The sequence below is a fragment of the Falco biarmicus genome, chromosome Z (genome assembly GCF_023638135.1).
Source record: "Falco biarmicus isolate bFalBia1 chromosome Z, bFalBia1.pri, whole genome shotgun sequence".
Classification (NCBI taxonomy): Eukaryota; Metazoa; Chordata; class Aves; order Falconiformes; family Falconidae; genus Falco; species Falco biarmicus.
In genome coordinates this window covers 25,414,581-25,429,882 of record NC_079311.1, presented here as the reverse complement: position 1 = coordinate 25,429,882, position 15,302 = coordinate 25,414,581, and the positions used below count along the sequence as shown (strand labels likewise).

At 36.0% G+C, this 15,302-nt stretch overlaps 1 protein-coding gene across 5 annotated transcripts in view; it reads left to right on the top strand.

The window, feature by feature from the left end:
* The window catches only part of FER (FER tyrosine kinase), a 192,821-nt gene that overhangs the window by 166,726 nt on the left and 10,793 nt on the right, over positions 1-15,302 (top strand). For all 5 annotated transcript variants that reach the window (XM_056324261.1, XM_056324263.1, XM_056324262.1 and 2 more), the window contains 2 exons: positions 9,501-9,655; positions 13,120-13,242. In XM_056324261.1, coding sequence (XP_056180236.1) covers positions 9,501-9,655; positions 13,120-13,242 — 278 coding nt within the window. The remainder of the gene's footprint in view (positions 1-9,500; positions 9,656-13,119; positions 13,243-15,302) is intronic.

Here is a 15,302-nt window from a genome sequence, read left to right as displayed (position 1 = left end):
TTTTCTGTAAATTAGCATGCAAGTTTCTCTGTCACTGATGTATAATGGACAAGTGAATACGATCTTTGACCACGTCTGGTCTGCCTCTTCAGATTTTACCAAGTTTGTAAACAAGTTAAACCAATGTTTAATGCCTCTTTATGGAGAAATCTATGTTGGTTTGTCATTATACTATAGAATAGAATAAGGAAGAGATAAGTCAGAACTGAATACATAATTAAGAACTAAATTGTGGCATCCTCCTTGTATAAAAGGGCAAGGACAATTATTGCAGCAAGTTTTGTGTTATCACACTGGTTGAATAACACCATGGTATCACAAAAAATAGGGTTTTTAGTACAATCATATGCTCTATTGTTGTGTTTCATTTTAGTTGCTTCTGTGAATGATACTGTACTTGTTGAAATTTTTGCTAGAAAATAGTATTTCCTTCACTATGAATAGTACAGTCTACTTGTATAACTGATTTTGGAAATGGAAGACATCTGTGATCATGAATTAAGTCCACTACAACTTTCTTGGAGCGCAAAACATGAACTTACATTCTGGTCCGTCTTGGATAATTATCCATCTTGGTTAATTACTTTTTGGACACTTAATTTGCCCTATTATTCAATTAATATCAGATAGATTTTTAAGAAATATTAAAAATGTTATCCATATCATAAATTTATCCATATTTGTGCTTCTAATGTTCTGTAATGTTTCTATTAAAAACTTCAGGAGCCTAGGAGTGGTTGCATGGAATGCAGCAGTGGTATTACTCCTCTGTGTATCTTGTCATTGGGAATTTCTGGAAGGTTTTTTCCACTTTGCAGTTGGCCTAATGCTAGGTTTTCTGTAGAGCTACTTCACATCCAGTCTGAGGACAATCCAGACCCCTAGTTTTCATTAAGACTGTTGCTAGGATTGCTTTTGTAATTTTTTTTCTAGAGTTCACTCTCATGGTGTAAACCATTACTTTATGAGCAAGTGAAGAGGCTGGGTAGGTTACTTTTCAGCTGTACAAACTTAATTTGTAAAGGGCTTTCTCATGGCTATAAAATGTGTGTTTTGTGAATCTTTGATTCCCCTAACTTTAGAAAGGAAAAAACAGCAACATATAGAAAGTTGAGTATTAGTACAAAATTGCAAGGAATAATAATGTACTCTGTTAAGTTATTCACATTGGACAAAGGTAAGGTAAGCTTAACTGGCAAACAAATGAAATAACTCAGCACACAAAAGAATTTGAATTGCAAGCATTTCTTTCAAGTTATAAATGAAGTACAAGAAGAAAAAAAAATTAGACATTCATGAGTCTTACATCTTGCTCAGCACATTACATGTAATCAGCAGTGCACAGGAAAAATGGGTTATAAAAATCTACAGGGATATCAATGCAAAGACTACTATTATAGACTAAAGTGACTGATGCTATTTTCATCAAAATATTTCTTCAGAAACAATACAGACAATAGCTATTACATTCAAAAAAAGTTGAGAAACAATGCAAATTTTAGATGCTGCTCATAGGAATGTTTCTGTCCCAGAACCGGGCATTGTGAAGAAAACCTCAGAAAATAGGACAAAGGTGGGAGGAATAAATGATGTGTCAATTTATTGCTTCATTTCCATCTTCATAGTCTACTGCTTTGATTCTCTTCGGGAGCTGCTCATTGTCTGCTATGCCCATCTTTTATCTCTTTTAAAATAGCTGGTACAGAAACCTTATCCTACTAGGAAAATGGAAGACAAATAGTAACTCTACCTGAATAAAATTCAAGATAAAAGTTTTGTAACGTGAGAGTAGATCTGTGTAGTCCCTTGAGCCACCTCTGGCTTTACAGTAAGTTTACAATTGCTTAATTTTCCTCCTTTATCACCTCTGTAGGTGACATGTGCCATATAATGTGTGACAGAAAAAAAGTCCTAGTAAAAATGTACCCAGAGGAGGCAAGTGAGAAGGTTCCAAGGTGCAGGAGTGACCTTGTCACTCTTCAGAGAAGGAGTCTGGATCAACTCAAATATCTTCCATATAGAATTGCCAGTCTTGTTTTTATAAAAAAATACTGCATCACTTAAACATGCAAAACATTCAGAAAACAGGAATCTTGGGTTACTTTTTTATTCCTCTTTTATCTCTGAGCTCATTTCTAGTGTCTTCTTTAGTCATCCATCTTAGATGGTTTCTTTTTGAATGAACATTCAGATTCATACTTAACACAGTTATTCAACTCTAAAACTAGACTTCCTTATGTGAAACACCATGTATTAGGAGACCAGAACTAATACTGTGAGAAGTGATAAAATTATGTAGCATTTGTGCTTCACTTTTGTACCTCCAAAGGGACACTTTATGCCCTTTGAGGTGTGGATGACCTCTGTCATGATCAGGAAGCTTGACTCTGAAATAAGCATATTGGAGAAAGTATCTTGTTCAAAGCCCTAAAGTCATTTCTGCTACTCCTCTACAGAAATAATTAAATAGTATCTCTAACTTAGTATGCCCAATATTTGTACCAACGTTAAGGTATACCTTACTGTAATTGTGTGGGGTTTTACTAGTAACTGACTAATTTGTAGACTATAAAACATACTATAATCCACTGATTCTTATACTATACTTGTCCATCATAAATGACTGTACAACAAGTAAAGTTTTTATCTGACTTTATATCTTATTTTTATTTTCAAGTATATGTATGTGAAGGCATTTGCAATAACGAACTGTGGTACAGAAAATGTTAATGTATTTTTCTGTACAGCAGTTCATTAAGAAGTTTCTTCTTGCTGTACCGTCCAGGACAGCTGTCACCTGTTCAAAAACTTGCTGTGGGAATGTAAATAGATTAAGGTTTTTGGGGTGGGACTGTGTTAAGTCCACTGCAAGTGGTGTGTTCCTTACTGAGCTGAGCAATCCTCAACAGCTGAAGCAATATGATTTGTCCTTGTGAACCAAGGGCACATTTGTGTCCCACTGTAGTTCTGGTGCTGCAGCTTTCTGTCATCTGCTACTGTGACCCATGCTGCAATCTATCATATATTAAACAAAGCACTTAGAGAAAATCAGGAGCGTAACAGTTACCAAGTATATTTTTTGAGGTTGGGGATGACAATAATAATCCATAGATGTTTGGCATTTTGAATTAGGAACTCTGGGATCCTCAACAGTGTGTTTATCCTTAAAGGAGTTTTAAAAACTTAGCAACTCCTCCCAGTATCTAAGGAGCATATTTTGTATTTTAATACAGGTTTGTTATTTTGGAAAGATCTGACATGTATGAATAGATTCTTTGTTTACCAATTTAGCAACCAATTTTTAGTTAGACAATGTTATAGTGTATTACATATTTTAGATGCTTAAGCTTTATTGGGCTTTTTTATTTTCTTCTGTTTTCTTTGGCCTTTGCTACTGGAAGTTTGTCTTTTAATTTATGTGATCTTACTAATCTTAGCTCACAGGAATATGTTCACCAAATTGCTACAAAGCATTTTGTGTGGGAGCTCTTACTGTCATGATAGTGAGAGAGAACAGGGCAATGCAGACCATTTCTGGAATGTAGGATATGTTTTACCCTGGAGGAAATAAAGGTTCTCTGCATTTTTAGATACAAGCTAGGTTTTGTGCTTTTGTTCACCTACTGAATATTTATTTGGAGTTTCTTTTCTTGCTTTTTTTCTTTTTTAGTTCTTTTTGCAAAATTTTTACAACCTTCATCAGAAATTTGCAAAGTGCTTTAGAAGGAATAATTGATTGTCACTAATGCCGTGAGGTGGGAAATTTTACTCATTTTGTGCCTGAGAACTGAGCAATATCCAAAACTATGGATAGCAAGCAGAACACCTGACATTATTGAGAAATGACTACTGCATCTAACTAGAACTTTCTCTGGATTCCTAGCACTGTTTTAGATAAAGATGCACTTGCATTATATGAGGAACTCAGAAACCATTAGCATAGTAGTTAATATTGCTCCATTAGGATGCATAATGTGACAGCTAAATAAGATGAAGAAATGAGTAAAACAAACTGTAAGGGGGGAATACAACATAGAATGCATGGAAGGATGTGCTTCTGACCCTCTAATATTTTCCTAGTTTATTATTAGACACACACTATTTGCTATGTTCTCCACATATAGCAAAGGTAGCAGTATATGTGTCTCAAGAAAGTTCTGAAATAGGTGTGTTTTGATTTAGACACCACTGGAAATTACCTCAGGTGTTGGAAGGAGAGGTAGTGTCTTACAGTCCACTAAAAACCAACTGTTTCACTTTTAGACTTGCCACCTGTTTGATCAGGTAATAGACTATTTTCATTGAATTAAAAGTGCAAAGGAGACAAACTGATTCTGTTCACTAATTAATTACTTGCTTTTATCACCTAAGAGTGTTTTAACTGCATGATCCAGGGAGAGGATATAAAATGGCTAATTAGTTCAGTGAGGCAATCTGTCCTACTGGTTTAGTAATGAGGAGTTTACTGTCTTGTTTTGATTTGCTTTAATTGATGGAATTCCATTGACATTCTATGTATTACTTGCTGTGTAATTCTTTTGGGATGGTGGAAGGAAGCAGGGAGGGGGTATGAAAATGTCCTTAGAGAAAAGTTTATGAGGCTTATGTCTTTACAGACAGACATGAATCCAGGTGGTAACAACTGCCAGCACAGAGAAATTGCCTCTACTTCCACTTTAACTGGCTATTGGATTTTTAGCAAAAGCCTTATGAGCTCTGTCTTGTAGGTTCAGCATATTCAACCCATCTTAATGTCAACATCCTGTTTGTGTTTATAGGGACTGCACAGCAGTGCTTAAAAATGAAAATTCCAATTTACATATTAATTTTTTATTCCGTAGTAGTTGGAGGGAAGATGCTTTGTTTCTAACAGCACTAAGCACTTACATAATCTTGGTATTAAATAGTGGGAGTCAGCTTTTCTTTTGCTAATGAACTTGTTTGGTAGCAGCTCAGTGTAATTTGTGCCCAATTTGTACAGCTTTCACGTTGTGAAATGAAGAATATTTTCTTGTTTTCTATGTTAAAGAAAAATGCTGATTTTATGGAATTACTGCAACAAGTAGCAAATTCTATATGAGAAAAAAAACAATGTCCCAGGCAGAGAGAGACACCTAGTTCCATGTAATTACATCTGTACTTCTCCAGGGTGGTGGCTTCAGGGAACGTTAAGGAGAAGGAAGGGAAAAGAAATAGAATATATGTGGTTTTTTAGGGGAAAGAAGACAAGCAAAGCAAAGTTGATACAGGTTTTTTGGAAAAAAAGCCATGTAGAAAGTGTCATGATGTACTAGAAATATTTAACACTGAAGTTAACTGTAATACTGACTTCTCGTAGTTGTTCTCAGTTACCAGCCTAAATGTTTACATTTTCTTGTTTTCCCTCACTCATGTCATCTATCAGACATACTTGAATGAAACCCCCATTGTGTGTATTTTATATGGAATGTTAAGATGTAAAGGCTTTTTTATAAGCCCCTTAATACTATTATACTAGAGCTCTTTCTTTTTTTCTGGAGCAAATTGAAATTAATTAGAACCCTGGTTAGGGTTCTAGAAGTAAAGCTTTTAGTTAATAATTTAAAGCAATGGAAATAATACTTCTTGATACCTTCTTTTCAGATTCTGGGTATAAATTCTATAACAAATCACAGTGACTAAATTGTATTTTTGGTAATTTTCTCTGTATCAAGAATGAAAAATATGAACATCCTTTTAAAAGAGGCTGTTAGACATGAGGAGAAACTATTGAAGAAATTGCTTGAAAACTATTGAAGGATCTTAGCCGGACCTTCAGAATAAAATAAAAAAAAGCTTGGTGAATGTATAGGCTTCAGTGTGACAATATTTTTTAAAATGGTTTTAAGCATGCAAATATATAGAAGGAAATCTGGAAGATTCAGCAACAAATCACTGAGAATACAAAACATGTGAAATGACAGCGGGAATGCTAACAAGATACTCCAACTATCATGACATTTATAAGACTGAGGAATCAAATAATAAATGTAAGTCAAATAGACACTGTGAAGAAATTACAAGTAAGAGGTCAGGGGAAAAAAAAAAAGAACCTGAAAAATGCATCTACAGTGGATGTAACTGCAGAATCTGAAGTGGCTGGTGGTGGAGCACTGAGAATGAAATTGTAAACATATTGTTTCACCCCACTGAATGGCAAGTTATTAAAAGTGCAAAGTAACAGAACTTTTGGCAGGATTTAGCATCATTCTAAATACCACTGGATCTGCTAAACACTGTTGGTTTCTATGTACTCCAAGAACCAACTCCTTACAAGAATCATGAAAAAAAACCTACATGCCTGAGAGGAGGATTACAAAAATTCTTTAAAAATACTATGACTGAAGTGAAGGAAAAAGGGAAAGAAAAGTTCTCATATGAAGTATTTTCTAAATAAGTGAGAGGAATAGTCTATCTTACACATGAGAAACAAAAAAAAGCAAATTTGCTTAAGTCAGAAGTAAACATATTAAGTGCTCAGAAGACTTTATTGAGATAGACAGTGTCTGAAAAGTAATACACAGTAATATAGCTTCAAGAATTTAAAGAGTTTTAGCTAAAAGCAGAAGATATTAATACTGTGAGATGCCTAACCAGCACTACTATATTTACATTGCTATTTGTAGCTTTATTAGTAATTTCAGTTGTCATTATGCCTTTATTAGTAATTTCAGTTGTCATAATGCATCCTTTTCTGTCTTATTGTTAATAGCTCGGCACTCACTGTTTCATAAAATGTCACTGATACTCTGTGGAAGATGGCAATGAAAATGCTTTGTTTTTTAATAAAAACTGATACAAACATAAAGAAGCACTTTGCCTGGAAAGATTGATGGTGGACATGACAGTTGTGTCCACCCGCACAAGTTGTGGGTCATTAGCTAACCACTGGCCCATGATTCCTCCCTTGGCACCTGTCTGCAGCGCAGCAGCTTGAACAGTGTCGTTGTGTGATTCACTACCAGCCAACAGACAGCTTGAAAACTACTGTTTCATGAAGCACAGACTTCGTGTATCTGTGGTGTTTCAGGACATGTAGTGTTAATTTATGTATATCCTAAACATAGTATCACAATCTTTACCAGCTGTCTCAAATACCAGTTTGATTTTCATGCAAATGTTTTTGTAAATGTTCAGTAATGATGAAAAACATTTCCACTAGATGACTCTGAAAGAAAAAGAAAACTGCTACATACGAAACAGACAAAAATTATGTGAACTGATTCAGAACCTGTTTAAATGCTAGGTCAGACTCAGGTAAGAAGTTTTCCATGATTGTAATTAACTGTAAATTTTCTTGAGATATCACCTCATTACTTTTTCCACCTCTGATGTTCGTCTGTCACAACGTCTAGACTAAACTGAGTAAAAAATAATAATAATAGTAATTACTAAAGTGTGATTGGAACCTGAGGCATAAATTCTTGAAGTTTCATGCTGATACTTTTTACAGATTTTAGTATAAGCAATAGAAATCTGGTTTTGTTTTGCAGCTGTCTTATTTTCACCAAACGATGCCACATGCTAACATCAAGCTATGTAACCTAGTGCATATTGAGCTGTTTTATACATTTGTGCGTATCTTCAGCTGGAGCCTGTGACTTCAGACTTGGTTTAAAGTGGTCCATCTTCTCTAACTCCAGGAATAACTGCATTTATATCATTGTAGCATCAAGGTCAAAAGCCATAAATGTACTTAGTGTCAGAAGAGTTATATGAGTCACACAGGTTAAAATTCTTAAATCAAGTTATAGTATTTATGCTCAAATGCAGGGTTTGTCGATACATCAAATAATGTAGTGCAATATGAACTTGAATCAGTTGATCAAAGTAGTTGTAGATGTATGAGCTTTAACATCACTATATATGGCTCAAAACTTCTACTTTACACTAAATATAGTTCAGTCCTTTGTCATGAAAGTCCCATCATCCATAGGGTTTGAAACTGTTTGTCATTGGTTCAGACCTTTCTTTCTGCGTTAGCTGTAGAAGCAAACTCGGTGCCCACTGTAGGCAGAGTTCTAGGTTAGTTTCTTCCACGAGTAATCTAGTTTGCATGCACCAAAATCATTCTTCAGAACCAATAAATGTGCATTAAGTGCTCAGGGGACTTGCTCCAAAACTATGCTACAGCTCTAATCCAAACATTAAAGCTAATTTAATTATTCTGGCATATTCACGTAAGACAAGCTCTTTGTGAGCATATTGGCTGTTTAAGCTGAAAACAAACATAGTAAATTTAGTTTATGCCCATGATGTTCATAACGTTACAAATTTAATTCTGTTGCTTAACGTTTTTCTCCTTTCAAGAATTCCCTGTATTTTACTGCATTAAGATGGGAATAATAATACCTATTGTGTAGTATTTTAACACATTGTGGAAAAAAAAAACATGGTATACTTATGGTATGTTAATAATATATTATTAGCATGTGTTATTATTCCAAATGTATGCTGTAGAGAAACCACAGTAGGTCCTTTATCAGGTATTACTACAGGCTGTCTTCTAAAAAAAACATGTTTGAGATGGAGGGAGGGAAAGTGTGTTGGTTTTCTGATCTTCTCATCCATCACTGAGCCAAAGTTCCTTTTCCTGCAATATTGCGTAGCTTTTTATTTTTGATGAAAACACTAATGCTAAGATGGGCAGAGAGAAAATGGAGCCAGTTCTCTAGTTTCTCACCATCTTTCATAATACAGGAACATGTTTTTGAGTGCTTCTTCAAATTCTGTTTCATTTTGCATAAAATCTTATTTGTTATTCAATGGGTTTATTTCTGGGACCTCAGAGAGTTCAGTTGTGGTGAGCTGAATTTGGCTGGCTGCCAGACACCCACCCAGCTGCTCTCTCACTCTCAGGACAGGGGACAAAATAAGGCAGAAAGTCTTGTGGGTCATCATAAAAACAGGGAGATCACTCACAATCAGCAAAAGACTGAACTTAGGGAACACAAATTTAATTTGCTGTGAATTAAAATGGAGTTGAATGGTGAAAAGTGGAGACAAAACCTGAAATACCTTTCCCCCACCCCTCCCTTCTTCCAAGGCTCACCTTCACTCCATTCCTGACTCTTCCACCTCCTCCCCACCAAGGGCTGCAGAGGTATGCAGAATGGGGGTTGCAGTAAGTCCGTAACAGCTCCTCTCTGCTGCTCCTTCCGCCTCACACTGTTTCCCTGCTCCAGTGTAGGTCCTTCCACGGGCTGCAGGACTCTGCCCCAGCACCTGGAGCACGTCCATCATCTCCAGCACCTGTTCTCCTGACTTTTTCAGTGACCTTGGTGTTCACAGGATTATTTCTCACACTTTTATTTTCACTCCCTTACTGCTCTTTTTCAAAACTGTTGTGCAGCGTTTTTTACCCTTTCTTAAATATGTTTTCTGAGAGTGCCACCATCTTGGCTGAGGGGAGCCATTTTAAAAGGCTTCAAGTACTTTCAAATGTGCAAAATTATGGGGGTTTATTTCTTCTTCTAACTTAGAGACCTGGCTGCAAGGAACTGCTTGGTAGGTGAAAGCAACATTTTGAAAATAAGCGATTTTGGAATGTCCCGGCAAGAGGATGATGGCGTGTACTCATCGTCAGGCCTAAAGCAGATTCCTATCAAGTGGACTGCTCCAGAAGCTCTCAACTATGGTAAGGACATACCTCCAGTTTCTTGCCAAAAAAAAAAAAAAAAAAAAAGGTAGCATAAGGAGCACCAGGACTACGCTGTCAGCAATATTTGTTCATATATATACATATTCTTAGTGCACAGTTCAAATCAATAATGTTTAAAATAATAGTAATATTTCAGTCTTATTTAAGTTATACATAAAATACTGTTTTCCTTTAAAAAGAATAAGACAGCAATCTCAAAACTCCTATTGTGCAGCAATGAAGTAATGTTTTGGTTATATTGCTGATTCATCCTACTAGTCTACCTAGGCAGTCATCTAAATCATGATTGTTAGCAAAATGAATGGCAAGTTCTGCCTACTTATGGCAGTGATTATTCTAGCACCTCTTTGAAAAAAGTAGCAAGTGTCAACATACTAGAAAACTCTGTTAGATAAATCATTGCATTGGAGAAAAGTATAGTCACTGATTTATATGTTTTTTTAACTGCAGCTTTTCTTTACCATTTTTATATATTGCTATGCTGTTGTCTTGGGGGGAAAAAAAATATTATTTCTGATTGAGGGAAGTGGTCCATACTACATTGGTAATAGTTCCAGAACAGAAGCAGAAGCTGCTGTATTTAGTTTTTTAGCTTATATGAAACTAGAAAAGTAACTTCTAAGTAAAGTGGGCTGTGAAGAATCAGCGTGTTAAATGAACAATGAGACATTTTGGATGTAGTTCTTTCACCCAGTTCTTTAGTTGAGTACTTAGAAAAAAATAGTTTTAAATTCTTCATTTGAAGTGTCTACAAATATTTCTGCCATGTCTTAAAGCTTTTTTTAAAAAAGAATGCATTGGAAATCCTAAGTTTGTGACTTACGATTTATAGCAAAATATTTCCTCTCATAATTAGATTAGTAGGCTAATACATTTAGTTACATAGTTGATCCTGTATGATCAATCATTCTAAGATGTGTTACTGTTGCTAATGTTCACGGGGGAGCAAACCTCTCTAGTTTGGGTGTTTGTTCCACTATAAACAGTGGTTTGAATTTTTATTTTTGTTATTTCAGAAACGCATACAGTTTATTTGATATATAATGGAAACCTATCTTTTGTAGCCATATGCAGTCCAGTGGACTACATTAAACAGTAAACGGGCTGTTGTGACAACACCTTCACTTTGTACTTCTGAGTCTTTTTTTCTGCATAGTACAAGAGAGGATAGTTGATTAACATCTATTTATTTTGTGTTTCCTAAAATGCATACATATTCAAGCAGCCCTAAGTGATTTTCTGTAGTTTTTGGAAAATAAGCTCTCTCAAATATTTGTTAATGAGTTCAGCATTATTCAACTTTCAAAATGTTGGAGAAGGTTTCTGTGTGTTTTGAAAGGATGATCTTTTCCACTCCTTTGAAAGATGTGAGTAAAAATAATTGGTTTGTCTTTTACCATTTACCATCCTAATAATGTGGTCATAAATATTGCATTAATTTGTGTAAGTAAGGCAGAAGGTATTGAAGGATATCACAGTGAAATAGGACAAAAATTGAAATATTTCAAAACTTGTTGGGAACTACTGTCCATGTTGTTCCTCAATGGCAACATTTAAGATTTGGAAGAAAATGAAGGGTAGAGTCACTTGGCCATTGCATGAATGGTACAGTGCATAAGAAACTACTTAGAAGTTTTGGGTTCACTGTATATTACAAATTAATAGCAGTCACAAAAATATTTTAAATTAGAAACACACAAGTTGTGAAGTCTAGAAAACAGGTTGGGGGAGATGAAGTGGTTAGGGAGCTGTATCTGAAGTCACAGGCTGATGCTACTGGAACTTGTGGGAGATTGAACCTTTGGTTTAGTGGGTGCTGCTTGGTGCCATCCCATCCCATTGTTTTTGCTTGGAGCTAGATGATTTCCATCACTTCCAGTAAGTGGAAAAAAATGTTTGAAAAATTCCTAATGAAATTACTTACTTAGGCCAAGTGTAGGATATTTTTGATTCCTGTTCTTTCAAAATTAAATGCACATTTAGTATGTATGTTTTTCCAGTACAACATTTTGAGTCGTTTGTCATGTTAATCAATTATTGTGTGGAGAGGTCTTTTTGTGAATAAACAGGCCTTTTTTTTTTGCCCTGATAATGCCATAGTGGAAAAGAGAATTAACTGTGCAGAACGTGTACTTTCTTTACAAAAAACTAATGGCTTATCTTGTATCTACTGAGTGATTTCAATGAAAAGTGTTAAATTACTGGATGCCAGACTCTGAAGAGAGTTGATATATAGACAAGAAAACTAATCTTACTACAAAAAGCATGGTGAATGTCCATAATTGCCATCTATGAAGTACACAAGCTAATGTAGCACAGCTGGAAGTGATACTTGGTTTAACAGTAAAATGAACTTTCTGACATTGGAACAGTTGTCATATCACCAACTTTCACTATAATTTACATGTGTTTTCCTTTTTTCCAGTCAGAAGGTGGCTTAGTTTGTTTAATGATTAGAGATGAACAAACAATGCATTCACAAACATGTATATTTTAAAGAATAAAGACATACAGAATGTAATAGTACAGAAGAAAAACTCATGAAAAATGTTGAAAATGGATTTTTAAGTTGCCACTTTCACCGAACCTGCTGCAAAGGGTTAGGAGCCTTAACTTTCTGATATGAATCCATTCTTCATTATGTGAATCCATCAGGGACAATAGAAATATCTGCTGCAAGATCTCCCCTTCTCCCATAACGTAAAGCTTTCATTACACAAAGAGGTTTGGAATACAATATCAATTATCTGTTTTGCTGTCTCTGAAGCACAGCTGAAGATAAGGGCACCAGAAGGCCAGATTTTTTTTCTTTGTCTTTAAATGATGGGTGCTTCCATCCTTCAGGGTCCAAATTAAACAAGTTGATGCAATATACTTCCATTTCCAGAGAACAGTTTGTCAAAGCATGAAAACCAGGCTCTTTTTGCAGTTGCAAAATACGCTGATGGTAACTTCTCTCAGAGTACTCAATGCTATGCTGTTTTAGGGACCTGGGAAAGTTAATTTTTTTAAAAGTATCTTTTGAATTCAAAGTGATTATAAACAAGGGTTGGGGGGGGGGGGCGGGGGGCGGGACAGGGGAGGGACACACCTGACATTTTTCTGTCCTTTTATATTAAAAGGAGAAAAAAAATTGCGTTAAGAATGAAAGAAATTCTTAATTTGTATCAAAAATTACTGACATGGTAAGGTCCGTCAAATAGTAGAACTTTAACTTAGCTTATATTATTCCTAGGTATTGACCTCGAAGATAATTTGTTTATCATTTGAAATGCAGGAGACTGTGATATCTGCAGAATGTATTGTTAGTAGCTATAGATTTGTGGTGCTTAAAGCTTGCCAATATAACACCTTGCCTTTACAGAAAATCTGGGGCCATAATTACCTGAAACTTTAATTTCTCTGTGCATTAAGGTGAGGTTTTTCTCTCCTTTTCTTAGGAAGATACACATCTGAGAGTGATGTATGGAGCTTTGGAATCCTTTTGTGGGAGACCTTCAGTTTAGGAGTATGTCCGTACCCTGGAATGACCAACCAACAAGCACGAGAACAAGTTGAGAAAGGTAGTTACTCGTAGGGAGTGAAAGAAATCCTGTATAGATTCATAAGGATGTAGTATATACAGTATAAAACAGCAAAGAAATAATGCGTGAATTATCCAGCAACTTTAGCAAAAGTACTGTGACATTTTTAATGCTGAATCTAGCTATCTAGGAGGAGTAGTGTGATATATAGGCTTCTTGAAAAAAGGAATATACTGACCAGTGACTTAAAGGACAGAAGACTTAAAGCATGCTGACTTTCTTTGTTGCAAAACTAAAAGGTGAGATGGAGAGGAGGGATTTACTGCTGTGCAAAGCAAGGGCTTGACCAGAATGAATTACTTAAGATTATGCTAATGCAGGTATAAATATTCTAAAGAGCCAGAAGAAAAAATGTGTATCATTCCATCTTCTCTATTAAAGCATTTCAGACAAAGATTTAGCAATTATGATGGAGAATGGTAAGGTAGTTGAGCGCTGAAAGCCACATTTTTCTTTTACAGAATAATCAAAAGGCTTTTATTTAAAGTAGCAAGTAACTGTGAGAGGATTTCAGGATTTATTGATTTATTTGCATCAAATATATAGTGGCATTTCAGAACTGTTCCTCCTATACAGAGAACTACTGTGTAATTCATAAACAGGTTCTAAGCTAGTAAAACTGCTAAATTATTTACAAAAAAAAAAAAAAAAGACAACTAGTTTGCTGATTTATACAGATTGCCAGTATTTGTTACACACACTGTAGATGACCATCAGAGTTTCTTAAAAGGCCAAATCAAAAAATCCAGTGTTCTCTACAGCAGAGGAGTGCTTGTAAAAACAAGTCGTACTACTTCAGGACCGAGATTCTGTTTTAATCCACTGAGAATAATAAGCTCTTGAAATTGATAAAATTCAAAGATTTAGAAGTATGCTTATCCATTTTCAGATATGTGGGGAAAAGAGTCCCACTGGACCATCAGTGATTCCTTTTCTTTTTTTTCTTTAAATGGAGTTTTAATTTCTTTTACCAGCCTGTTTTCTTGGGGTATGGTATGTAATAGCTCTCTCATTAGGATAGTCGGCTAAGACACTCCAGATTCTCTTCCTGATCTTATCTCAGTTAATCAGTTAGAGCCTTCAGTGAATTTAGTCACTTGAATGCTTGCTTTAAACCAAGATAATTTCAATTCTAAATAACTATATAGAATCACTTCACTTTAATGACAAAAAATGCTTGCTGCTGTCACTGTTTTCAAGGAGTGGTTTCTAGAGGAAACCTTGTATATGAAAAGATTTTTAAATTGTTTCATATTATTTTGTCTGTAAGTGTCCTAGAGCTCAGTCATTCTCCTTTACATTACATACATTAATCCAGCCCCCATTTCCAAGACTTACCTTTTGTATGAGCCAGTGTCATTTATACTCTGTTTTTACAAGACAGATACAGAGACCTGTGCAGAAAGTCTGGAGTCACAGAGCTGCATTTAGCTGTGGAGTCCTATGTGCCGGCTGGCTTTATTGCCCTCTGCCTGTCGTTTGCTAAGAGAGCTACATGTGGTAAACAGAGTCACAGAGTGGCTGAGGTCTGTGAGGACCTCTGGAGGTCGTCTGGTTCGACCCTAGTGTTCAAGCAGGGCCGTCTAGAAAGAGGTACCCAGGGCCATTCCCAGACAGCTCTTGCATATCTCCAAGGTTGGAGACTACCACCTCTGTGGGCAACCTGTGCCAGTGCTCTGTCACTCTCAGAGTGCGCAAGTGTTTCCTGATGCTCAGAGGGGACCTCCAGTGTTTCCTGGGTGCCCATTGCCTCTGGCCCTGGCACTGGGCACCACTGAAAAGAGCCTGGCTGTGTCTTTGCACCCTCCCTGCAGGTATTTATATACACTGGTGAGATCCCACTGAGCCTTCTCTTCTCCAGGCTGAACAGCACCAGCTCTCTCAGCCTTTCCTCATGTGAGAGTTGCTCCAATTCTTTCATCGTATTGGTGGCCCTTTATAGGATTCTCTCCAGTATGTCTATGACTCTTTCGTACTGGGGAGTGCAGCACTGGACACAGTACTCCAGGTGTGGCCTCACCAGAACTGAACACAGGGGA